Below are 27,933 nucleotides of genomic sequence, written 5' to 3' on the forward strand. Positions count from 1 at the left end.
AAGGTTACATTTTTATTGTATAATGTTCGCTGAGGTCCACTTATAATGTTAGTAATTTCTTTCATCAAAACAATAGTCCGAATTTAGAAATAACTGTCCATTTCCTATCCTGTTTTTGGCCCTCTGATCATCGAAAATAAAAGCTCAATTTCTGCGTCGTGTCTCCTTTAAGACTTCAGTGTAAACGCCCACTGCTATGATTGGCTGACATTCAGTGCGATTATTATATTAAAAATAATGTGTTAAAAAAGTTAAGCACGCCCCCTTCCCGTGCATACATTTCTTACCTTTGAAGCAATGCATTAAATATATTATATATCAAATATTTTGTTATATCTTATTTATATTTATTATAGATTTTAATTATATATTAACTCTCTTTATTTGGGGGGGGGGTCTCAGCAAATTTTGATCAGTGCGATTAATTGTGAGTCAGATTAATATATCGGCACATTATTGAATTAATTCGATTTGGGATTGTACTAAATGGACAGCTCTAACATTATATATCGTAATTTATTTATATCATGTTTGTGCAATTTTCATATTTATTTCTTAAAGGGATAGTTCACCCAAAATGTCATTGTTTTCTCAGCCTAATGTCGTTCTAAACCTGAACCCAAAAATAAGATGTTTTAAGCAGAGCGTTCAGCCTCAGGCACCATTTACTTTATTTGTAAGGAAATAAGATGCATTGAAAGTATCAGTGATCAGCAACTTTGAAAACTGTAAGATGAGGTGGACAGCGACATCTGGTGGCCGTGGTGAGGTATAACAGCGCTTTAATGATCTAGATTACAGGTTAATCTGTGGTCTGTGGAAACAGATGGCATATATCTTTACACTGATTTTGCCCATGTGTTCACAGATCCTATAATCCTTAAACATTTGTTAGGACTGATGTGTTAAACAGTTCAGTACAGAATATAAAAGTAAATCTCCTCAAAATGTAAATATGGTCTTTTTAAAGCTTGTTATGAACAACTGGAGTTATTATAATAATTATTATTGATCTAACCTGTAATAGGTTAGATCGGACTGGGGCAAGTTGTCACAAGGGCTGTATATCAGTAACAATAAGGTTTTAATTTTTCCTTAAAGCTAATTTTGAGCCAAAAGACTAATGTGTGTCTGTATGTCCATGTGTGCCTGTTTGTGAGTATGTCTGTGTGTGTGTGTGAGTGTCTGTCTGTTTGTAGTATGTCTGTGTCTGTGTGAGTGTCTGTCTGTTTGTGAGTATGTCTGTGTGTGAGTGTCTGTCTGTTTGTGAGTATGTCTGTGTGTGTGTGTGTGACTTTGTGTAAGTGTGTGTGAGTGTCTGTCTGTTTGTGAGTGTGTGCCTGTGTGTGCGTGTATGTGCCTGTTTGTGAGTATGTCTGTATGTGTGTGTGCCTGTATGTTTGTCTGTATGTGCGTCTGTCTGTATGTGTGCGCGCCCATGTGTGTGTTTGACTTTGTGTAAGTGTGTGTGGGTGTCTGTTTGTTAGTGTGTGTGTTTGTGTGTGTGTGTGCCCTCCTGTGTGTATGTGTGTGTGTATATGTATATGTGTGTGTGTGTATGTATATGTGACTGTGTATATGTGTGTGTATATATGTGTGTGTATGTGTGTGTGTGTGTATGTGTGTGTCTGTATGTGAGTGTGTATTTGTGTGTGTATGTCAACATTTGTCATATTTGTAAACACTTTTGAATAATCAGGTGAACACAATAAAACACTTGCATACATCAAAAGTCAAGGTGCATTGTAACATACATGTGAATCTGAGGCAAGTTTCCATGTGTGCTTTAAATGTTATTAAATATATCTTAAGTTATATTATATCTTAAAGTGTGACAATTTGCCCCGGTCTCCTCTACATACTACGGTACTAAATGATTTTTAGCATGGGTCTGAAATGGCACCCCATCATATCAGCTCTGAATCTGACACTTTTGACGGATTATTAAAGGAATGTGAGAAATGTTAGTTTCGAAATGAAACAGCAAACAAAAAGGAAAGTCAATGTTAAACTCATTAGGCGGGTTAAAGTGACCTAATGTCCCGCGATGACCTGCAGTAAACTGTCACATGACGGTCTCCAGTGGGACTTTAGTTCCGTGTGCGTGTGACCGTGAACTGGGCCGCGTTGCGTTTAATCTCCGGCGGTCGGTGCGCGTCTCCGCGCAGCCTGGAAAAGCGCGTTTACGGGGTCACGCGGGAGTGTGATCACCACATTCATCATGATCACACGCGTGCGATCCGCCGTCTCCAGCATCATCGGCGGCATCATGGCTTCGGGTTCCACCGGGGAGCAGAATAACCCGGACCTCCCAGATCCGCCGCTCCGGTTCCCGTACAGCAGGCCGGATTTCCTCGGGCTGTCCCCGGACGAGGTTGAGTGTTCGGCGGATCACATCTCCAGACCCATCCTCATACTCAAGGAGATGAAGCTACCCTGGAGCACCGGATACGCCGAGTGAGTACCGATGGGTTCGGAACGTGAACGCGCATGATTTGAGCTGCGCGTCACAAACGCGAGGTGCCTTATAATAATCTGCACAGCATGCGTGTTGTCATGGCAGTAAATAGATCTGTGCGCTGGAATGAAACGTGCATGTTTTCATTTTAACGCAGGTTTTCAAGTGCGTCTGTATTTTGCGCATAACAGTGTCATGCACGTGACACCGGATCATTGGATGTTTCGGGTTCAATAAAGCAATTAGAGACTCGAGGAAACGTCACGTGGCGTATTAGAATGTGTTGAACATTTGTCAGCATTTAACTACGGGTTAATACGATTCCTGATCATATTTATTTATTTATTTATTTATTGACTAGATTCCCGCTTTGACTTAAAGGGACAGTTCTCCAAAAATGAAAATGACCTCATTATGTGCTCACCCTCATGATATCCCAGATGTGACTTTCTTTCTTCTGCAGAACACAACCCAATATATTTAGTAGAGTATTTAAGCTCTGTTGGTCCGTACAATGCAAGTGAATGGTGGCCTGAACTTTGAAGCTCCAAAAAGCACATAAATGCAGCATATAAGTCATCACTATCTTCTGATATGGGAAGCGTGGGTGAGAAACCGATCAATATTTAAGTATTTTTCACTTTTACATTCAGACACCTACTGGGCGGGGCTGGTCAAAGGTGGAGATTTATAGGAACTTTTATTTATTTCGATTTTTGATTCTTTCAAAACATAAAACAAAACAAATATAAGTTCTAATACAGTCCAATAAAAAACCTTTTAAAAGCCTGAAAGGGATAGTTCATCCAAAAAATGTTAATTCTGTAATTATGTATATTGAAGGTTCATGTTGATCCAAACCTGTATAATCAATTGAGATTTGAGAGCTATGGTGGAGGGGAAGATTTTCAGTGAATAACACTTTACCTTTGGTCTTTTCCTCTCAAAAAAAAAAAGCTATCAAATGACTTCAGAAGGCTTGGGACATGGCACACGAGTAATATGCACTACATTAATGTTGTTGGGGTTTTTATCTCTTTTTTTACCATTTTTTTTGGGAGCTTGACAGTATAAATCACCTTCACTTTTGTTGTATGGAAAACCGAAGCTCGGACATTCTGCCTAACATCTCCTTTTATGTTTCACGTAGGCAAAGTAATTCAGTTTAGCCAAAACACCAGGGTGAGTAAACGATGACAGAATTGTCATTTTTGGGTTAATCCTCTGATATGAGGATGTAAAAGTGTGGTTCACTCACTTCCCTTCTTGATTTTGGTCTGGTGAAGTGAGATTTATGGGAAGAGAGCGCTCTCGGCTCAGTAACGTGACCAGTCTCGGCATGTTTAATGACCAGTATTGCAGAGACGTGAGCTAGCACAACATTCATTCTTGTATTAACCAGAAATGACGTCTCTGAACCGAATTGGTGGAGCTTTCACAACACATTATAGCAGGGACATAGTCCTCTGAATGTTCGTCTGACCCGTGAAATGACCTAGATAGATTTCAAAGCAGTGAGCATCATGTGATTCAGTCAAAGTCCGTTTGTGCATTGAGGTGGAAATAAATGAAAGGAATATTCCAAGTTAATAACCACATTGTTTTAAAGCTTAGACGCTCTACATTACGATGCATGTATGCATTATGACCAAAACGAAACAAGTGCTTTTAAGTTCGCAGACAAAGCAGAAATGTTCCGTTTTGATTATTTAATTGTAAATTAATTGTAATTACAGATGGCCACCAGGAGATGGCGCCAAATACACGACACTGACTCAATGATGACTCAAATGGCACAGAATGAAACTCATTCTCTGAAATCTCATGACTGAAATCATGTCAATCCTTTAGTCATTGTTGTGTTTGCATGTGTAATTAGTTCTTATGTACAATTATTATGTTTTATTTGATTGGAGACGTTTTTAGAAGCTAGAATAAAGGATATTTGTTAAGCGATAACTTTTGATTGCTTTATTGTATTAACATTAACAAATTGACATTATTGTAAACAAAGCAAAAGCAGTTTTTCGGAGCCACCTTATTTACACCTTGAGGTATATAATATAAAATCTGAAACAATTAAGAGAAAAAGTCAATTTTTGATTTTTCGGCAGGTTCTTAGACTGAGAATCTCAGAATATATCATAATCTATGTCATTAATTTTGGGTATGCCACTGAAACAGGGAATCTTTAAACACTTTCAGAGCCTGAAGGGTTAAGCTCCGTCGACAGAATTGGTGGTATAATATTGATTGAATGTAATGAATTTAATTTCGACTCAAACATCACGGTTACAGTAAGCCGTTTACAATGGAAGTGAATGGGGCCGGTCCATAAACCTTTAAATACTCCATACTAAAGTAAAGCCACAAGACATAAACAATGTATATAAAAACAAGTTTCCGTTTTAGGTAAGCAAGAGAGAAGTCTTTTCTGTTATGCTACAAATGCTTTCAATAGTGCTTAACGTTTACCTGTTTGACTTTCTTTCGTCTGTGGAATACAAAAGAATAATTTTATGATAATATCCTGGTCTTTATTTTCCATATAATGAAAGTGATTGGAGACTGGGGCCGTTCTGCTATAAAATGACCAAAAGCATAACAAAAGGACATTAGAAACAATGTTTTTACAACACTCCTTAGCAACCAAATTGGCCCGGTTGCTAGGGAGGGTAGAGTCACATGGGGTAACCTCCTCGTGGTCGCTATAATGTGGTTCTCGCTCTCGGTGGGGCGTGTGGCGAGTTGTGCGTGGATGCCGCGGAGAATAGCGTGAAGCCTCCACATGCGCTACGTCTCCACGGTAACGCGCTCTACAAGTCACGTGATAAAGATGCGCGGATTGACGGTCTCAGACGAGATTCGTCCTCCGCCACCCGGATTGAGGCGAGTCGCTATGCCACCATGAGGACTTAGAACGCATTGGGAATTGGGCATTACAAATAAAAAAATACATTAAAAAAAGTTTGTTAAATCTTAAAAATATGCTAAAACGTTTTTTTTTTTTATTATTCATTTATTTTCATTATTTTATTTAAGTGAAAAGTCATACAATTGCTTTTATGTGTGGAACAGTCTGCAGTCTTTTCGGTACTTCAGCAAACCATCTTCTTTTGTGTTCCATAGAAGACAGAAAGTCATATGGGTTTGGAGCAACACGAGGGTGAGTAAATGATGACAGAATTTTCATACACCGTAAAACAAACATTTCCAGCAATAACGGCAAGTGACTAAAGACGTCGTAATCCAGCGAGGACAATATACGGTTCCCCATTTCATCCTCATTAACTTGTGAGGCTGTAGAAACTGGTTGCCTTGGAAACCCCGGCAGCGATGGAGGCAATTATCTTGCATCATCTGCGTGAGCCTCATTCGCTTTTGACGTACTGTACGTTATGACTCATCCGCTGATGATGATGATGCTGTCTGTGGACCGTCAAGAGGCATTTATGAACTCAAAACACTTTGAGGCTGCTAAGATGAAACATATATCTTCTTTGTCCATACTACAGAGTGATCAATGCTGGTAAAAGTGCACTTAACGAGGACCAGGCGTGCTGTGAGGTGGTAGAGCTCAGGAAGAGACCATCCGACCCGTCCAGCCCCAGTTACACTCCCACCGGCAGGAGGTGCTCCTCACTGCCCAATGGAGATATTCTGGAAAGCATCGAGAGTACGGTGTGTTCCTCTACTTTTACTCTCTTATCTGCATAGTTCTGAACTAGATGTATACATCAAAGCAGGTGCATTTACACATTACCTGTTACCTGTATCAGAAACCCATCCAGTGGCAAAATGTGGTTGGGGGTCTGGGTAGCTCCCAGCCAGGTCTCCTTAGCAACCAAATTGGCCCGGTTGCTAGGGAGGGTAGAGTCACATGGGGTCGCTATAATGTGGTTCTCTTAAAAAGTAGAAAAGTTGTTTGAACTTCAGACTGCACAAAACAAGATGCTTTCCTCCTAAATTGCAGTTGTGCATGTTCTTACTTCTATCGGTCTGTGTCTTTAGGAGGTAAAGCAGCTGGACTTCCACTACTGGGGGCTGTTTGACGGTCACGGCGGTTCAGGCGCCGCCATCTTTGCGTCCAAGTTTCTCCACCTCCATATCGAGGAGCGTCTCCAGGAACTGTTGGAGATCCTTCAGAATCCGTCCCTGCAGGCGCCCACCTGTCTGGGGGAGGAGAACACCGTGCACCACTTCCACCCGTCTGCCGGCTGCTCCCAGCGAGGGTTGTCCCGGGCTGCATCTCTCCGAGGGGCTGCGGGAGCCCCGGGGTCGCCCAATACCTCGGCCCCTCGGTTCTTCATAGAGAAGAAAATTAAACAGGAGAGTTTGGTGGTGGGAGCCATCGAGAACGCCTTCAAAGAGATGGTGGGTCCTTTAAGTAAAAGTGTCAATATTTATTCATGCTACTTTTAAAGGTGATTTTTGATGTTGACAGACTTCCTTGTATGTTGCATCCCAGTGTAACATTGTGAGTCAATACAACTGACAGAATTTCAGAATGACAAATCAATTCAGGGTAGAAGTCTGTATTGTAGTACACTCACAAGGCCACTAGATGGCAGGCTAAGATTTTACATGAGTGATTGCAGTCATTTATGTGTTTGTTTCACTAGTGTTTATTAATACTTCAGTAAATCTTCATCTGCTGCAAGTTAAATTCAGTGTTCTGTTTGTTTGTGTGACTGCAGGATGCTCATATAGGCAGAGAGAGATCAGTGTATTGTATCTCAGGTGGATGTACAGCTCTAGTGGTGATGCATTTACTCGGTAAACTGTACGTGGCCAACGCTGGTGACAGCAGGTGAGAACCCGCATCTGACATTACACCCATCCACAGGTTCTACAGTGTGACCAGTTTCGTCTGATTCCCGAACAAATGACTCTTATGAGCTGGTTAATTTGAATCTACAGTGTGATGAGTGTAGTCCGATTCCCGAACAAATGACTCTCATGAGTCCGTTCTTTTGAATCTTCAGTGTGCAGAGTGTAGTCTGATTCCTGAACAAATGACTCTCATGAGTCCGTTCTTTTGAATCTTCAGTGTGACGAGTGTAGTCTGATTACTGAACAAATGACTCTCATGAGTCCGTTCTTTTGAATCTTCAGTGTGATGAGTGTAGTCCGATTCCCGAACAAATTACTCTCATGAGTCAGTTCTTTTGAATCTTCAGTGTGACGAGTGTAGTCTGATTCCTGAACAAATGACTCTCATGAGTCCGTTCTTTTTAATCTTCAGTGTGACGAGTGTAGTCCGACTAATGAACAAATGACTCTTATGGGTCCGTTCTGTTGAATCTTCAGTGTGACGAGTGTAGTCCGACTAATGAACAAATGACTCTTATGAGTCCGTTCTTTTGAATCTTCAGTGTGCAGAGTGTAGTCCGACTACTGAGCAAATGACTCTTATGAGTCCGTTCTTTTGAATCTACGGTGTGACGAGTGTAGTCCGATTACTGAGCAAATGACTCTTATGGGTCCGTTCTTTTGAATCTTCAGTGTGCAGAGTGTAGTCCGACTACTGAGCAAATGACTCTTATGGGTCCTTTCTTTTGAATCTTCAGTGTGCAGAGTGTAGTCCGATTACTGAACAAATGACTCTTATGAGTCCTTTCTTTTGAATCTTCAGTGTGACGAGTGTAGTCCGACTACTGCGCAAATGACTCTTATGGGTCCGTTCTTTTGAATCTACGGTGTGACGAGTGTAGTCTGACTACTGAGCAAATGACTCTTATGGGTCCGTTCTTTTGAATCTTCAGTGTGCAGAGTGTAGTCCGATTACTGAACAAATGACTCTTATGGGTCCTTTCTTTTGAATCTTCAGTGTGCAGAGTGTAGTCCGATTACTGAGCAAATGACTCTTATGGGTCCTTTCTTTTGAATCTTCAGTGTGCAGAGTGTAGTCCGATTACTGAACAAATGACTCTCATGAATCCGTTCTTTTGAATCTTCAGTGTGACGAGTGTAGTCCGATTACTGAACAAATGACTCTCATGAATCCGTTCTTTTGAATCTTCAGTGTGACGAGTGTAGTCCGATTACTGAACAAATGACTCTTGTGAGTCGGTTCTTTTGAATCTTCAGTGTGACGAGTGTAGTCAGATTACTGAACAAATGACTCTTATGAGTCTCTGCTCGGATGAGCGATTTTTAAGTGAACACCCCTTTGTGTGTCACTGATTCTTTTCTATTGCATTCTATTCTGAAAGTTCCATTCCGACGAGCGTTTGAGATGAACTCCGTATTTGTTTCTGTCAGGGCCGTCATCATCCGTGCCGGAGAGATCGTTCCCATGTCCAGCTCGTTCACTCCAGAATCGGAGCGGCAGAGACTTCAGTTCCTGGTGAGAGAAACAAACAAACTGACAGTTCTAGAACGTCAGCTGGTTTATTCTGGAGTTCTAGAACAGCTGGCTTGAATGTGTACAATGTGAGGAACATGTTTGTGGTTCTCTCTCTCGCAGGCTCACTTGCAGCCTTCCCTGTTGGGAAATGAGTTCACACACTTGGAGTTTCCTCGAAGAGTCACTAAGAAAGAGGTCGGGAAGAGAATGCTGTACAGAGACTTCACTATGAACGGATGGTGAGTTCTGTCATGTCGTGCTTTCTGTGAAATAGATGATCACAAGCATTGGTGTAAATGTGTTCAGACTTTCAGCTGTTGCTGTTTGATGTTTTGGTGTTTTGCGCAGGGCCTATAAAACCATTCAGGAGGACGATCTGAAGTTTCCACTCATATATGGAGAAGGAAAAATGGTAAGACAGTGTTCAGACGTGTTCCCTTTTTACAGCCTGACAGACGTGGTCAAGATCGGCTGTTCATGTACAAACAAACTATACAGTGGAAATATATTACAAACAACAACTGATGATTATTGACAACATCAAACCAACATTTACCTCATTTACTTTCTTTATAAAAGTTTGTGTGTGTGTGAGAGTGTGTGTGAGAGTGTGTGTGCGTGTGTGTGTGCGTTTGTCTGTGAGTGTGTTTGTGTGTGTGTGAGAGTGTGTGTGCGTGTGTGTGTGTGTTTGTCTGTGAGTGTGTTTGTGTGTGTGTGTGTGTGTTTGTCTGTGTGTGTGTGTGTGTGAGTGTGTTTGTCTGTGTGTGAGTGTGTGTGTGTGTGTGTGTGTGTGTGTGTGTGTGTGTGTTTGTCTGTGAGTGTGTGTGTGTGAGTGTGTGTGTGTTTGTCTGTGAGTGAGTGTGAGTGTCTGTGTGTGTGTGTGTGTGTGTGTGTGTGTGTGTGTGAGAGTGTGTGTTTAAGTGTGTGTGTGTGTGTGTGTGTGTGTGTGTGAATGTGTGAGTGTGTGTGTGTGTGTGTGTGTGTGTGTGTGTGTGTGAGAGAGTGTGTGAGCGTGTATTTATCACTTTGTGGGGACCAAATGTCCCCATAAGGATAGTAAAACCCGAAATTTTTGACCTTGTGGGGACATTTTGTCGGTCCCCATGAGGAAAACAGCTTATAAATCAAACTAAATTATGTTTTTTGAAAATGTAAAAATGCAGAAAGTTTTCTGTGAGGGTTAGGTTTAGGGGTAGGGTTAGGTTTAGGGGATAGAATATAAAGTTTGTACAGTATAAAAACCATTATGTCTATGGAAAGTCCCCATAAAACATGGAAACACAACATGTGTGTTTAAGTGTGTGTGAGAGAGAGAGAGAGTGTGTGTGTGTGTGTGAATGTGTGTGTGTGTGTGTGTGTGTGTGTGTGTGAGTGTGTGTGTGTGTGAATGTGTGTGTGAATGTGTGTGTGTGTGTGTGTGTGTGTGTGTGTGTGTGTGTGTGTGTGTGTGTGTGTGTGTGTGTATTATTCATCAGAAAAATCTTTTTTTATCATTGAAACGTTTCTGCTGATCTCATTAAGGCCTAATGTCCTGATCGGTCATGTTAAATTATTTCTCACTATATATGTTGTTTCTCTTAGAAATGACGTGATGCTCATTTTTTTCTTTTGTCTGGATCTAGTAAGTAACTATGATGAACATGTTTTACATTTCTGAGTTTAAAGACATTTGGATATTATAAAAAATGGGATATAACCATCCGAAAACAGTAAATATTAAAAATCGAATTAAAAACTGAAATTCTTGAAAAATTAAATGTTGCCAAAAGTAGTTTGGAAAAATCTTTTAATATAATTTCTTAAATAAAGTGTTTATATATTCAATATTTGAAAAACTTTAGTTCACCAAATCAAAGTCATGTGGTGCGACCAAGTTTAATCAAGGTCAGATGAAGTAACCCTTATATTTGTATATTTGTATATTTGTAAAGTATTTTTTACCTTGAATATATATTTGAAATCTTGCCATTTCATGTCTGTAAATGGACAGTCCAAATTCTGTCATTGTTCACTCCATTTGTGGGTGAACTGTCCCTTTAAGAAAGAACTACACTGTCAAAACAAACCATTGTACCGTATGAACACCGTTTATCACGAGCTGGATTGTGTCTCAAAGACTTTATAACTCTGGACGTTTGGACACATCTGAGTCTGAGCTTCATGTTTTTAGAAACAAACCTAGATCAAGGCAAGTTCAAAATTCTGTCTGATCTCAGATCCTCTTGTGATGTTCAGAACGAACTGCTCTGAGATTTAGCGTGTGTTTGTTCTTAAGGCAGACAGATTGAGAAGGCTAGTTCCACAGTTCTCCGGCTCCTCTGTCAGCACAGCTCTAGAGGTGTTAATGAGTGCTGGCTGTTTAACACTGTACTGAGATCAGTTAGCTCTGATATCCTCTAATGGGTGAATCCATGAAACTGAACTCCAATCAGCTCAGTGGAGGTGACGGCTTCACAAGACATCTGTTGAGTGGATCTCAACTTCATCTCCGGTTTAATGATATTCAGATGATTCACTTTGATGTTTTAGGGCAGCTATTAATATTGTTTTACAGTTTAATCATATATTATTTTTATATATATTTTTATTTTTTATTTATTCTTTTTTAGTTGTTTTTAGTTAGTATTTACTTTGACACTATTGCGAGTTTATATCGTGCAGTTGTGACTATTTCTCACATCTGCGAGTTTAAATCAAGCGCGACTATTTTTCACTATTGCGAGTTTATATCGTGCAGTTGTGACTATTTCTCACAACTGCAAGTTTAAATCACGTAAGCGCGACTATTTTTCAGTATTGCGAGTTTATATCGTGCAGTTGTGACTATTTTTCACTATTGCGAGTTTATATTGCGTAAGTGCGACTATTTTTCACTATTGCGAGTTTATATCGTGCAGTTGTGACTATTTCTCACTATTGCGAGTTTAAATCAAGCGCGAATATTTTTCACTATTGCGAGTTTATATCGTGCAGTTGTGACTATTTTTCACTATTGCGAGTTTAAATTGCGTAAGCGCGACTATTTTTCACTATTGCGAGTTTATATCGTGCAGTTGTGACTATTTTTCACTATTGCGAGTTTAAATTGCGTAAGCGTGACTATTTTTCACTATTGCGAGTTTATATCGTGCAGTTGTGACTATTTTTCACTATTGCGAGTTTAAATTGCGTAAGCGTGACTATTTTTCACTATTGCGAGTTTATATCGCGTAAGCGCGACTATTTTTCACTATTGCGAGTTTATATCGTGCAGTTGTGACTATTTCTAACAATTTAAGAGTTTATAATACACAATTGTAACCTAGAGCTTGCAATTGCAAGTTTATATTATGTAATTGCTACTTTTTCAAAATTTCAAGTTTTACATAATTGCGGCTATTTCTCACAATTGCAAGTTTATATCACACAATTGTGACTTTTTTTACAGCTGCGAGTTTATATAATGTAATTGCGAATATGTCTCACGATTGCGAAAATATTTGAATTATATAATAGAACTAGGACTTAAAATCTCGCAATTGCAAGTTTATATTATAAAATTGCAACTTTTTCAACTTTATTTTTTCACAATTGCGAGTTTCACATAATTGCGACTATTTCTTATAACTGCAAGTTTGTATCACCCAATTGCTACTTTATTTTACAACTGTGAGTTTATATCACATAACTGGTACTATTTCTCGTAATTGCACGTTTATTTGTCACAATTAAGAGTTTATGTAACGTTATTTCAACTATTTCTCACAACTGTAAGTTTGTCACGTAATTGCAACTTTTTTCTCACATCATTTTATTTCACACAATTGTGAGTTTATATCACGTAATTGCTACTATTTCTTACAATTGCACATTTGACTTTGTAGCTCGCAATTCTGAGAAATAGTCACAGTATTGAGGTTACCCAGAATTCCCTTTTTGTATTTTTATATTCTGTGATGAGACTCATGCCACACATGAGGAAGTATGAAAAATGCCTGAACGGTGAGTAAGAGAGCACTGACACGAGTCTGAGACAGCAGACGGTTGAGGGCTTGTGTATTATTAACCAGTAACTCTATGAACAGTATCTGGCATTCTGGGAAATGTGCGCTCTCATACTGTGCACGACTCTTTTGTTTGCCTGTATTCCCAGTGTACTACAGTGCAGTTGACCAAGAGGAACCCATGTATATGAAATGACTCAAAGGAATATAGACTTGTCATGACTTACAGTCAACATGAAATCAGAATTGACTCTGTTTACTGTAATGGTTGTATTGTGACTGATTCATAAATGATGTTAAATGGTGTGTTTGTGTCATGCAGGCACGTGTGTTCGCCACCATCGGTATCACACGTGGACTAGGCGATCACGACCTGAAGGTTCACAACTCTGACATCTCCATCAAACCGTTCCTCTCCTGTTCTCCAGAGGTCAGACATCTTCCATTTATTCTGCGCACCAGCCCAGAAACATCATTTGTTTTATATGCTGATATTATATATTATATCACTATAGGTTTAAATTCACTTACAGAAAAAGTACCATGAAGTACTGTGGTGTTACCATGTTCTCTTGGATTTTTGGACATGTAGTGCCATATGTTTTAGGCGCGCCATGGTAATACAACGTTATATATGTTTTATAGACATGTTCCATGTTAACACCATATTTATTACCATGGTAATACCATGTTTTATGTGGACATGTTACTATGGTAACACCATCTTTATTACCTAGTAACACCATGTTTTTGGACGTGTTACTATGGCAATACAATTTGTTTTACAAATACCATGTTTTATAGAGATGTTACCATGGTAATACCATGTTTTATGTGGACACATTACTATGGTTATACCATAATTATTACCATGTAATACCACGTTTACTATGGTTATACCATTTTGTTTTACAAATACCACGTTTTATGGACTAGTTACCATGGTAATACCATTTTTATGTGGACATGTTACTATGGTTATAGTTTATTATAATGCAGTACTATGTTTTTGTACCTGTTACTATGGTAATACAATTTTTTTTACAAATACCACATTTTATGGACATGTTACCATGGTAATACCATGTTTTATATGGACATGTAACTAGTAATACCATATTTATTACCAAGTAACACCATGTTTTTGGATGTTACTATGGTAATCATTTTTTGTTACCATGGTAATACCAGTTTTTTTTTTGCACATATTACTATGATAATACCATGTTTTATGGACCTGTTACCATGGTAATACCATGTTATATGTGGACATGTAACTATTGTAATACCATAATTATTAACATGTAATATCATGATTTTGGATGTTACTATGATAATACCATTTTTTTCTTTTACAAATACCATGTTTTATGGACGTTACCATGGTAATACCATTTTTTCTGTGGACGTGTTACTATGGTTATACCATAATTATTACCATGTAATACCATGTTTTTTGTACCTGTTGCTATGGTAATATATATATATATATTTTTACAAAGTAATACCACATTTTATGGACATGTTACCATGGTAATACCATGTTTTATGTGGACATGTAACTATGTTAATACTATATTTATTACCAAGTAACGCCATGTTTTTGGACGTGTTACCATGGTAATACCTTGTTATATGTGGAGATGTAACTATGGTAATACCATAATTATTACCATGTAATACCATGCTTTTGGATGTTACTATGGTAATACCATTTTGTTCTTTTACAAATACCATGTTTTATGGACGTTACCATGGTAATACCATTTTTTCTGTGGACGTGTTACTAAGGTTATACCATAATTATTACCATGTAATACCATGTTTTATGTGGACATGTAACTATGGTAATACCATGTATATATCTATGCAATAGCATGTTTTTGTACATGGTACTATGGTTATACCATTTTTTGTACCATAGTAATACCACGTTTTATAGACATGTTACCATGGTAATACCATTTGGAAGGGAAAGTATACTGTACTCTCTATGGCATATTATTAATATGGTTGTCATGCCGCCAAAATAATACCCTCACAACACCAAAAAATACCATGGTACATGTCCAAAAGACAATGGTGTTTTTATACTTTAAGGATACTTTTTTTGTAAGGACCATGTGCACCAGAGGATATGCTATTATCATCTGATACATCACTGTACCACTACCGTAATTTTTGCAAGGCTTCTGGGTGTTGAACTAATGAATTATAGAACAATATGCAAGTCAAATAATGTCCTGCATAGCAAATGTAAGTCTTATAAAAACCTACAGATTTCTTTATATTTTGTCCTCCTGTACTTGTTTAGTTCTTCTCATCCTCTCGCTGCCTCTCAGACAGTTTTATCCCCCTCAGAATAAAGTTCTCATCTTAAAGTAGTACAGATTCCTCCCCCAGTGACACGATCTGCTCTTCTCCTCTCGGCTGCGCACTCAAATCATCTGAAGCGCGCTTGATCTTTAATTCACACACTGCAGAGTTCAGCCACGGTTCAGCTTGTTTTTTCCGATTTTCGCTCCTCTTTGATGTTTTTCTTAGTCTTCCTCCTCCTCGATGCACTTTTCCCCCTGTTATGCGCTTGAGTAACGTGTATAAGTATGTGAAGTATGCATGCAGGGTGGACTCTGTGGCGGGGTCAAGTTGCTCATTTCCTGCTGGTTAAACAAACACCGATGACTGGGTGAAAAGTCAAGGCCCGGTCACCGAAGAAGTCCAGACGCTTGCATGAAATGAACTCTCCCTCAGTACATATTTCCATGCTAAAGGTTTATTTGAGATTGAATACAACAAATAGTTCTTGCTCTAAAATCTGATTGGATGAGCCCGGTTTGAACTTGTTTTTAAATGGACGATATTCACAATTTTTGGTGGAACACAAAAGGAGACGTTAGGCTGAATGTTAGGAAGAAAATCAGTCACCTTTGACCTTCATTGCGTCACGGATGAACCATGTTGTCATCCAACAGGTGAAGGTGTATGATCTCTCTCAGCACGAGCACGGTACTGATGATGTCATAATCCTGGGTACAGATGGACTGTGGGATGTGCTGTCCAATGAGGAAGTGGCAGAGGCGGTCACTGGTTTCCTTGGAAACTGTGACCCTGATGACCAACACAGGCAAGTTGTTGAGCTTTGACAACCATCTACTTGTGCAACCTTGAAGATTAAAATGACTTTTTTGACTGTATTTTATTTGTACACAGAGACTGGTAGGTCTATGACTAAAATCAGTTGACTTTAGCAACTCTTGATGCATTATACACCAATGGTTTGAGTCCAAATATGGGAAAAAACACTTTTTTTGTGTTGCTTTTCCATAGTTGGAGTGCCTATAACTCCAGACGTATTAAAGATATCTTAAAATCCTTTTAGACACCGGTCTAGAACCAACTGTCCTTTTTGTATCTTAATTTTTAAGGCCCACTATGGTTCATTCCCAGAGATATGGGGCTCTAAATGTCAAATCAACCACATTTTAGTAACTTGAACAGCTGAAATGTTTGGTTTTGTTCATACTTTTCTGGTGAAAGAGATGCATATATGAGGATGACTACAAAATATTAGATGTCATGGATCAATATTTACCAAGTAATGCATTATTTTGTAAAGGGGGATCAAAATGACAATTTTCGCATTTGCTTTTGGAGCAAATCTACAGGTAAAAAAAATAACCTTAGAAAGGTAGCAGCATAATTATTTTATCTTTACACATAGATAAGTAGGTCTACTACTAAAATCAGTTGACTTCAGCACCCATTGTTGCATTATATGCCAATGGTGTGAATCCAAAAATAGGAACAACACTGTTATTTTGTTGTTTTTCCAAAGTTGGTGTACCTATAGCTCCAGAAGTATTAAAGATATCTTAATATCCTTTTAGATCCCTGTTTAGAACCAACTTTACTTTTTATATCTTAATTTTTAAAGCCCTCTGTGGTTCAGATCCAGAGATATGGGGCTCTCAAAGTGGCTTCAGCCATACAATGCATTGTGCCCATATTCAATGGTCGAAAACCAAATGTGGGTCACATAGTATGAAGCTATGTTTGTAGAGATCCTAAACTTGGTGCAATGGTCCCAAATGGGCCCACTACTCAGGCGCTCGTACACACATCCATCCAATGCTACGTGGCGCAATAATTAGCACATTTATGTTTTCGCTTATACAGTGCTCAAGTTGACGACAGATTTTCCAGTTTTGGGAGAGTCATTCCTTTAACCTCAGGTCACCCCTGGTTGCTTTAGATAAAATCATCAACTAAATGACATCAACTAAACCCCATCTTCCCCATCTTCCATCCTCTGTCATTTTTTAGGTACACTATGGCAGCCCAAGACCTGGTCATGAAGGCCAGAGGTGTCCTGAGAGATCGAGGTTGGAGAATCGTTGGAGACAAGCTCGGCTCTGGAGACGACATTTCAGTCTTCATAATTCCTCTAATGCACGCCAATGTGCAACCTCAACCAAGCTGACCAATCGGGAGGCAGGACGCCAACTAAACAGCCAAATTTGTTCTTCTCTCAAAGCCTTTGGATGGCCTGCTGGATTTGAAGAATGCTGCTGTGTGTTTGACCTCATTTAAAGTACAATTCTGCACAAGACTCAACAACAACTTACTTTGAAGACCCACGCCAACGTTCCCGACCTCTCTGGACTCGTGGATCGGTATGCAAGTTATAACATTGCACAGTGACTATAAGGAGGGTCATTTGCTTCTTTGAAGTTATCAGTGGACCGATGGAAACCGTCCGCAGTTTTTTTTTATCTGCGTAAAAATCGTCTGGCAGCTCGATGGAACCGATCATGTGTTATTTTTCTTTCAGGATATTCTCTCAATGTTTATTTTGCGGTTTGTGTTTTTTGCTTTCCCACCAAATCAAAGCAATTCTGACTGTAATTTGTATATTCTGTATATGGAAAGAAAATACTTTTAGAAATTGCTGAATCCTTATCATATTTGGTTAGTTTCACCAACGCTTTGTACAGTATGTTTACCAAGCGAAACTAAAAACTAATATTATAAGATCTTCCATACCAAGATTATTAAAGTTTTGAAAATGTTGCAATTTAGTTTTGTATGTTGACTTTGAAGTGCATAAGTATAGTTTACCGAAATCCCCCTTTTTTTTTGGGCTTACTACAACGTTTCTTCGCTGCTAGTTTTCACATCCTCGCAGTTTAGCGGTAACATTGATCCATACATCTACGGCCATGTCCAAACGAATGCATTTTAATTTGAAAGCGTATTGACTTCGCTACGTTTATACCTCTCGTCATACATGCTAGAACGCCATTTTCCTCCATCGATATCGATGCCGCTCTCCACTGCCGCATACTTTGGAATATGATGCCGTTTCGGAAGTTTCAAACTTGGATTAGGAAAAACAAAACATTTAAAAACAAACACGTTTTTCTACGTTTACGGCTCTAATCCACATTAGAACATCTCTGCACCGAAAATGAAGCGTTTCGAAAATACTCTCCATTATCGCCTACTTCTGGACAACGAAGACATAAGGAAATGAAAATCTGATCAGGTCACATCCACACAAGTACATTTTAGTATAAAAAACTTAAATTGTGCTTCGTTTAAACCTTTTGTCCACACTAGAATGTTGTTTTCCGCAACCGAAAATGGAGCGTTTTCGCAAACGTTCTCCATTATCGCATACTTATTGTTTCCTTGTTTTCTTAAGTATGCAATAATGGACAGTGCTTTCGAAACGCACCATTTACGGTGGAGGAAAACGCAGTTCCAGTGTGGATGAGAGGTGTAAACGTAGCAAAATTAATGCGTTTTCCAATGACAATGTATTGGTAAGTTTTCGGGTCCTCAATGTAAGCGTGGTCACATTTACATTAGCACGGCAAAATTCTGCGGAAGATGTTTAGCACGCATGAACCAGCCAAAATGTTGAATATTCAGTGTAGCTCTGTATGAAGCACCGCCCACACAGAGGTCACCGCCAAACCAAGCAGCTTCCCATTGCTCAAACGTTCACCAAACTTGAACTCGACGTGAAACCCGTGAGGAGAATCGCATGAAATTCGCAATCGGGTGGATTCCCATTGAGATGGCTGTATTTTACCCGGGAAAATATTTCGACATTTTTCGAATCGTTCTAGGATGCAACATTGTCGAAGAACAACAAATGACCTCATTCGTCAGATGAAAAAGTCACAAGCGCAGCGACAAGTCTTTCTTTAACGCTCCGTTGCGAATTAACACCTACCTGCAATCTGTTCTCCTGAGCTCCTGCGTGGAAGTTCGTTGAGGTCTGACTTACATAAATCATGTTCACAGTGGCACCTTCCTCTTCGACAGCACAAACACGCTGCGATCATTTGGGGAGGCTTTCGTTTTCACACACATACCCAATATACACACACTTCCTCCCTGAGAGAGCGGCCATCTGGTCAGCACAACCTGAGTGCGGCCAAAACAAGACTAATTTGGCCATAGATTCAGCAGTGTGTGTGTGTGTGTGTGTGTGTGTGTGTGGGCTCTTACACATTTTAGCGCATCATTTGAGCGGGTGGACAGCACTGCAAGGGCATCACATGCTTACTAAAGGAAGTGCACAAACAAAGATCCATAAACTACTACTGAGCTCCATTTATGTTCGTTGAAATGCCTCATGGTTTTACCTAATAAAAGCTCATTAAATATGGTGCATAGTCACGATAAAACACGTTTCCCGACAGATAGTTGCATATATTGTTTCGTGAGCATCCAGCCATGTTGTCTGAACATAAACAAAGGTCTAAGAAAGAAACGACAGCCTTGGGAACAGTGATTGCGGCCTCAAGTCGCATGATCTTGGTGAGTTGATGTTCAAATATTTCCATATATAAATGGATGGTTAAGGTCAAGGCCATCCAAACAGCTGTGATGATATCACCAGCCCAGACAACAACGTTCTGATATCTGAGCAACTGAATCGTCTGACTTTTGCATCTGAAATTAGAGCATGCTTTGATTTATGAACATCAAACGAATAACGACAGTTACAGAACGGCATCTCTGGACCATGCACCCAAAAATACTCACAGATTTACATAAAAGACTTTCAGACGGCGTGCTCCATCAGGATCAGACGAGATTAAATATAGTGCTGGGATATTCAAAGATGAGAAGAAAGAATGAGGTCAGCACATTATCTGTATTAATCGTGCATTTCATCTTTGAAATCTCAAACTTTGGCCAGCTACAACATAAACACCAGATAACCAGATTATAATCCTGAGTTTCCCGCTCGCAATTACGAGTTTGTGGTGGCGTTCATGTGCACTCAGCTCGTAATCACAATCATTCCAACATGACTTCAATGCACCACGAATTTTGCATTTCTGAGCACTTGGATTTAGTTTTGGATTAATGAGTCAAATAGGGTCTGTACATGACTTTAAGATACTTGGATGTTTAACACTTCAACATAGCACATAGTAATACCTCAAACGTGACTTGTGAAGTCGTTGTGTGTTTTAAAAAATGCATGTTTCTAAATAAGGACTACAGTGGGTTTCCATTTCCTAAAGCAGTTACACTCACATGCTTGTGGTATTTGTAGTCTTATCAAGCAACTCGTTAGCAACATGCATTGTATTTTTAAACACTGTGGCTTCACAATTCAATCTTGTGGTATGACGGTGTAATTTGTTATAGTGTGAAACATTCAAGTATTATAAGTAATCCCAGCCAAAGGTTACAATAAAATTATCCAAAGTAGGGCCTATTTATTATGACAGATGTTGGGGTTTTTATGTCATAAATGCCTATTTTCCAAATGTTGCAATGCCATTTTTTATCACGTCCACAAATTACCTCATGTCACTTACCACATCCATCATGCTAGTTCACGTGCTGTTGTCCACGTGTTTTTTTTTAATTAAAATTATTTAACCCTACTATGTTATTTTCTAAAGCAAAGGTTTTATGTTTACCACAAACCTTATTTTACTCATAAATCTAAAAAATAAAAATGATAAAAACCCCACAGGAAACTCTTAACGGCGAATTAGCCTTCTGGGTTCACCGACAGCTACACACTGACGTCAGGGCTAAACAGACCTACGTCATTCAAACGAACATTTTACATGCACTTTTCCTAAATATTTGAATCCCAAAATCGTTCTGAGAACGTTAGCGTATGGTTACAAATCATTTAACCTGAAAATAACGTTCCTAGAACGTTAGGATAACGTAAAAAAATAAATGTGAACCATACGCTAGCATTATTTGAATAGATCATTGAAGCCTTTAGAAGTTCAATACAGTACCGTTAAAAGGCTTAAGTGATCTATTTGTATCATTCATTTGCACTGGGTGGCGTTAAATTATGAACGTAATCATAATAACGGACACTAACAGGCTGGAACACGTCAAATCCATTCCTTGGTAAATGGCGTTAGTACCTCGTGACGTCACGAACGATGGTTCTACCTTAGCGGGGCAGAAAAAGCCACGTCACGCCTCTCTTCATAGCAACAGTAGTGTGCCATACATGCACTACACACCCCAAGAGCAAAATCAGGTCTCTATTAAAATTAATAACCCCACCCGTCAGGTTCCCGAGGGAAATATAAGCATTTCTGCAGTGCTCGACAGAAAAACAGAGTTTTTAGAGGGAAACTAGGGCACGTGACCAGACTCCATACACTTACTACTCAAATGTGCATTGCAGTAAAATAAAAAGTAAAACAGCCATTTGTCTTTAAGCAACATAGGTTTATTTCATTGAAATCAGACTTACCATGGAGTACACATTTGCACAGCTCTACAACTATCAAAATAATGACTTTATCACACACACATATGAATATATAAACCATAAAGCATCATATTTTCCAGAAGATTTGGATTCCAAAGCGAATGAGAAGAGGGTAACCAGCACTGGCAAGGGAGTAGCTTGCGCAGTCATCTCCATAACGGGCAATGTCGCATCCCAACCAACAGCACAAACTACTACCTCAGCCAGTACACGGCAAAACGGCTTTGAGAAGCCGAAAAAGCGTCCGAAATCGAATCCGAACGACAAGAACTCCAGGAATCCTCGTGGTCAACTGAAGCGCGCAGAGAGTAGGAGGTGAATGCATGTAGTACTCTCGTGAGCGCGCTACACTCCCTTTAGCTGCGTCGCTATAGGCTGGGAGCACAGCCAATGGGGTGTCACAAGGACACCGCCCACGTCGCGCACACCCACTTAGAGGCCACGCCCCCAGATGACGCGCTTCTGAGCCTGTGAGTTTGAATGAGGCGATTTCTGATTGTCGTATGCGCTGTAGCAACCTACAACCAGGACATTGAGACACTCGTAAACTTAAATAAAAAATCAAGTTGGCGTATAGCAGATTTAATCTAGTTTCTTTAAACTAAGAAGAACGCACGAGGTGTCGACTCTGATTACACGCGTAGCGTAGAGAATTTAAAGCGACAGTACACCACAAATGAAAATTCTCTCATCATTTAGTCCCAGATACGTGCCTTTATTTCTTCTGCTGAGCACAAATTAAGATTTATAGAAGAATATCTCAGCTCTGTAGGTCTATATAATGCAAGTGAAAGGGTGCCTAAACTTTGAAGCTTTAAAAAGCATAATATGGCAGCATAAAAGTCATTCATATGGCTCCAGTGGTTAAACCCATGTCTTCTGAAGTGATTGACAGGTGTGGGTGATAAACATATCAATATTTAAGTACTTTTTAGCCCCATTAGTCTGCATTCAGTGCTTCAAATTTGATACATTTTCTTATTTGAAGGTGTATTGGATCTATTTGTATGTAGTCACTGATAGGAAGATATTTAATTAATAACCAGAGGAGCAATACATTTGATGTTTATAGAACTGTACCATTTATTATTGTAAAATGCAACTAAAGATGACATGAAATGTTACAGTAAGATCTTGCATAAAATTCATTGTTGTTGAAAAAATGACACACACACTCACACACACACACGTGTATTTACTCAGATTTCTTTCCCCCTGTTCATGCTTTCTAAATCACTTTTGGATTTGAACTCATTTTCAATCCAGTTGCATAATTCTTAATTACGTCGTTAACACTCACCAAACACTGTACATGAACTTCAGGGAACCATAAAAACAACAAACACTGCAAATTTAATGTAGCAGTTAATGCATCGTTAAAGACGGCCAATAGGAGTCTCCTGTCAGCTCTAGAACGATGGGATCTGGAGCCGTCAGCCAACGGTTGCCATGGCGATGGGGGTGAATCGGAGTCCTTGCGCGCGTGTGCGTATGAAACAGTCACATTCATGATTGCGGTGGAATAATAGCGTTCGGTCACGATTCGCCATTCTGCACTTTGGAGACAGGCGGCTGCATGAAGTCTTTGAAGGGTCCCAGGGCGTCTTTGAGGGCAGAGCTTACTTTAGGAGACGAGCAGGTGATGCATTCCACCAGCGTCGGGTACAGTGCGATCACCTGAGCCCAAACGTTACCGTCCACTATCGACCAGAGAGAGAATTAGAGCAAAAATGAGCAAAAACGACAAACCATTGGCTGCATCTCTAAACCTAGTGTGCTTCCTAACTAGAGAGCATTTTTTGGGGCATGATAGGCACATGTTTTTTATTCTGCTGTTTGAATGTGCAAAAATACAGTCCAGGTGGTCATCTCGCTAGATCTGAAGACACTGCAACTTTAAGACATTTATATTCAGTCGCTAACACGTTTCATGTTCCTTTTATTTAAATGCAAAACTTAATAGTTGTTTTCACAGTTTCATTTAATCACAGTTCAGGGACAAACACGTCTCACCGTTCTCTGGTTGAGTCTTTTTAAGGGAATCCAGGAGTGTGCTGATGGCCTTTAACACAAAGATGATCTCAGTCACTTGTTGCCTTGAAGATAAAAAAAAAAAAATGAAAACTATATTTTTGATTCTAGCATGTATACTCACATTCATTAGAAAACATTGTTACTGTATTACTGTAATGTGAAAAAATAATCTGATTTATATGATAAAGTGGTCTTTTCTGATGTGCCAAAAATGAGAAATCTAGTTTAAAACGTGTCAAGTTTGTAAAAATGTTATCGGTGTGTTTGCGATTAAAAAAAAGTCTACTACTGATAATAATGATTTAATGACTTAAAGGGGTCATGATATGAGGAATAAAATTTTCCTTGATCGTTTGACATATAGGAGGTCAATAACAACATACTGTAAGTTTCAGAACTGAAAACATCCTCCTTAATAGAAAAACAGCATTTATTTAAACCAGCTGCCTCTTCAGCAAGACGTCAATGCCTATTGTTCCTCATTGCACCCTTGGCCCAGCCCACTTGTGCTCAGACAGTCACACTCACACAGGTGTGGAGGAGAGAGGGCCAGTCATGAGAGATTTATCTGCACTTTTAAGCAGCCTTACACAGGACACCCATCTGTGCTATTTTTAATTGTTTATATTTTGTGCACATGCACTATACGGACATCTTTGATCATATTGATGCATTTCTGGTGAAGTGAGCCACATTTAAGAGCAGTACAAGCGTGACTTTTAAAAGCACGTCTCATTCTGCTGCTGCCAATGACTATGACAACAAACGCGGAAGATGTGAGATGTCACTCCGGTGAAGACCAACGTCACTGCTTTGGCCTGTTGAAGTTGGTTGAAGCACTCAACATCAGCGTGTATTGTATTATGTTTGTGTATTCAGAACATTTTTACATGGATTGTATGTTTTCAGCTGATATCAGAACGGGATATGAATCAAGCTTTGCAAAGGTTCTGCTATTGAAAGATGCGGCAGTTAAACACAACTCACGGTTTCATTCACAAATGTTTTAAATGTCATAACTGTTTTATTGTTACCGTGCTTGACTGAACATTTTGATACATTCAGATGAAATGTGTTGGGTGTACGTTATGTGTTAACCCTGAAATGTAGTTTTAAATATTATAATGTGAAGCTAGTTCATTTTCTTCTGATTGCATTTTAAATATAGCTACATTTGAGGGTGTTAGCCAATCAGAACAGTGGGCGTTTACATTGAAGTCTTAAAGGGCCAGATACCTTAAAACAGCGTTTCAGACAGCTTTGGTGTGTAATGACCCTTTTAATGTCAAGTGGTGAGTAAAAGTTATTAAAATACTTCCATACTGAAAACGTAATTTCAAAAACATTTTCAAACATATTTTTCAATGTAAAATGGTGGATTCCAGTAATGCGAGTCTAACGCGAATCATCATTGACAATAATGGCAATTACACGTAACGGTAACGAGAAAGATTTGTCACAACTGACTCATTTAAGAGTGTTTTGGTACATTTGATGAGCAGTGCCCGCTCTGAACGGTGTGCGCATTCACCTGGGCAGCGGGCAGCATCCACCGAGTCTCTCGTCCTCCACGTATCGCCGCAGCACGTCCTGCGCTCTCTGTAACAGCACTGATAGCGCCATTCGCGAGATGTAGCCCTCCTGCGGCGTCGACACCTTATTACTGAACGAGAACTGCAGGAGCGTTTCGAAACACACCTTGGAGAACTCCTCTCGCATACGGATGTCCATCTCAGCCTCTGGATGGGGATGAGAGGAGACAGTTCATGCAATCTCGGTTTTCACAAATTCTTGTTCACATTACGTCGGTGTTTCAACATGATTAGAAAAAGCATTGATAAAATATTATTTGTATCTTTCTGGGGAAATACAGTGAGTTGTGAACGGTTCATGTTGTCTTTAAACATATATTTAACTAGCGCCAGACTAGAGACAAGTGATAAGACATGTCAAGCAACAGTATAATGCTATACCACTTCCAGAAATACTGTTAAATTGCTTGTAGCTGTACATAAACACATTGATCATTCAAATGGTAAGGACAGATGTCATACTCTCATATTTCTTCACTCTGTACCTGTGAATGATGATGACTGGGAGTGTATTGATCCTTTATTGAGCATGCTCATGATACGACTCATAAAATCTTTGGGAATGATGTTGGCAAAAGGTAAAATCTCAGTGCTGATCAACTGCACCACCTACAGGACAAAAGAAGAAATTGATTATCTCACTACTTTATTTTATGAATGTGAAATGTCAGAATAATAGTAGAGAGAATCATTTATTTCAGCTTTTATTACTTTCATCACATTCCCAGTGGGTCAGAAGTTTACTTCACTTTGCTAGTATTTGATAGCATTGCCTTTAAATTGTTTAACTTGGGTCAAATGTTTTGGGGATCCTTCCACAAGCTTCTCACAATAAGTTGCTGGAATTTTGGCTCATTCCTCCAGACAGAACTGGTGTAAATGGTCGGATTGAGGTCGGGGCTTTGTGATGCCACTCCAGCACCTTGACTTTGTTATCTTTAAGCCATTTTGCCACAGCTTTGGAGGTGTGCTTGGGGGTCATTGTCCATTTGGAAGACCCACTTGCGATCAAGCTTTAACTTCATGTCTGATGTCTTGACATCATGAGAAAGGAAAATTAAGTGGATATATTGAAGCAAAATCTCATCTACTTGGGGAAGTGCACCAGTCCCTCCTGCAGCCAAGCACCCCCACAACATGCTGCTGCCACCCCCATGCTTCATGGTTGGGATGCTGTTCTTTGGCTTCCAAGTCTCACCCTTTATCCTCCAAACATCTGTCACCAACAATCATCCATGTGATCATCTAATCAGTCAATCGTGTGGCAGCAGTGCATAAAATCATGCAGATACAGGTCAGGAGCTTCAGTTAATGTTCACATCAACCATCAGAATGGGGAATAAATGTGATCTCAGTGATTTGGACCGTGGCATGATTGTTGGTGCCAGATGGGCTGGTTTGAGTGTTTCTGGGATTTTCACGCACAAACAGTCTCTAGAATTTACTCAGAACGGTGCCAAAAACAAAAAGTGGCAGTTCTGCGACGGGAATGTCTTGTTGATGAGAGAGATCAACAGAGAATGGCCTGACAAAGTCTAGGGTAACTCAGATAACCACTCTGTACAATTGAATGCTATTCTGAGGTGCGTGTTGGCGCTGTTTTGGCAGCACAAGGGGGACCTACACAATATTAGGGAGGTGGTTTTAATGTTGTGGCTGATGTACATATATATATATATTTTTAAAGCATTATGTTAATAAATTTTTGGCAAATGTCTTTTATATATTGATTTTACTGTTTTAGCATTGTCCCGGACCCAGGCTTTTAATATGAAACTATGAAAATACATTATATAAATACAAATTATTGCACGTTTAAAGTATTATCATCCAAACAAAGGGTGAAATAAACCTAAACCAATTCAGTATTGACTAACTGTATTTTTTAGTTTCGTAAAAACAGCTTTTAGGATGTTTCTTTCTTCTTAAAATTTTCCCCCAAAGGTGCTATAAACAAAATATATTATTTTTATAAACAACTGTATGCATAAAACCCAACATACGACTGAATGCACAACATTTCTGTATTTAAATAAACATATATTAAGCACAATTTTACTAAAAACCACCTTAAAATATGTGAAAACGTACAGAATATGTGCATTATCCATTGACAAAGCTGTCGGTAGATTGGTTGGACAATTAGACATAGTTATCGTTCGATAATCTCAAAATGGTCGGATTAATTGGCCCGTCTGATGTATCGATTTATAGCCATTTTAAAATCTAGTTTAAACAGCATTTATTAGCAATAATTCTGGATTACCAATTCTGTTCTATAGGAGTTTGTTTCACAATGCAGTTATATCGGAGTATCTAGATGAACATGAAATTACCTCAACATCTACAGCTTCATTCTTCTGGAACTCTTGAATGGACAGATTATCAGGAGGTGCACTGAGAAGCACGAGAGCAAGAGAAATTTAGGATATTTTTATATACCATGACGTCATATTGAGATCTGTAAATGTTGGGCACCTTTTAGTAAACAGGAAGTCCTCAAAGGCGTTCGCCAGCTCTGGCCACATGGTGTCAAATTTGCCTGAGGATGCTTGTTGCCGGGCAACAGGGAGTCCAATGGAAAGCACTTTGAGTAGCGAGGAGACGGCGAGTTTGCAGGTGCTCTCAGCAGGACAGGCGTATTTCAAACCCAGAGGAATCCTCAGAGTCTAAAGAGACAAGGATAGGATTCATTTCTTTGAACAAATAATGTGTTTAATGTGCATTGATAAGCCTGT

The 27,933-nt window shown here is 39.3% G+C and overlaps 2 protein-coding genes across 3 annotated transcripts in view; one reads left to right on the forward strand and one right to left on the reverse strand.

The window, feature by feature from the left end:
- Positions 1 to 27,933, reverse strand: part of LOC127640121 (protein MON2 homolog) — a 286,480-nt gene that overhangs the window by 234,035 nt on the left and 24,512 nt on the right. The window contains exons 29-34 of one of the 2 annotated variants that reach the window (XR_007970059.1): positions 27,674 to 27,864; positions 27,532 to 27,592; positions 25,681 to 25,804; positions 25,135 to 25,342; positions 23,583 to 23,665; positions 22,757 to 23,269 (exon numbers count right to left, since the gene is read on the reverse strand). Coding sequence is in view for 1 of the 2 variants with exons in the window: in XM_052122525.1 (XP_051978485.1) it covers positions 23,106 to 23,269; positions 23,583 to 23,665; positions 25,135 to 25,342; positions 25,681 to 25,804; positions 27,532 to 27,592; positions 27,674 to 27,864 (831 nt within the window). In the remaining variant the exon portion in view is untranslated. Of the gene's footprint in view, positions 1 to 22,486; positions 23,270 to 23,582; positions 23,666 to 25,134; positions 25,343 to 25,680; positions 25,805 to 27,531; positions 27,593 to 27,673; positions 27,865 to 27,933 lie in introns of those variants that run through there. The other variant, XM_052122525.1, reaches the window with a different exon arrangement.
- LOC127640134 (protein phosphatase 1H-like) lies at positions 660 to 17,856 on the forward strand. The gene is made up of 10 exons (XM_052122543.1): positions 660 to 2,457; positions 5,974 to 6,139; positions 6,470 to 6,832; positions 7,156 to 7,268; positions 8,723 to 8,807; positions 8,928 to 9,046; positions 9,156 to 9,219; positions 13,113 to 13,220; positions 15,763 to 15,914; positions 17,114 to 17,856. Exons 1-10 carry the CDS (start codon positions 2,222 to 2,224, stop codon positions 17,268 to 17,270), a joined length of 1,563 nt encoding a protein of 520 aa, XP_051978503.1. The 5' UTR covers positions 660 to 2,221; the 3' UTR covers positions 17,271 to 17,856.

The sequence above is a fragment of the Xyrauchen texanus genome, chromosome 49 (assembly GCF_025860055.1).
Source record: "Xyrauchen texanus isolate HMW12.3.18 chromosome 49, RBS_HiC_50CHRs, whole genome shotgun sequence".
NCBI classification, from domain to species: Eukaryota; Metazoa; Chordata; class Actinopteri; order Cypriniformes; family Catostomidae; genus Xyrauchen; species Xyrauchen texanus.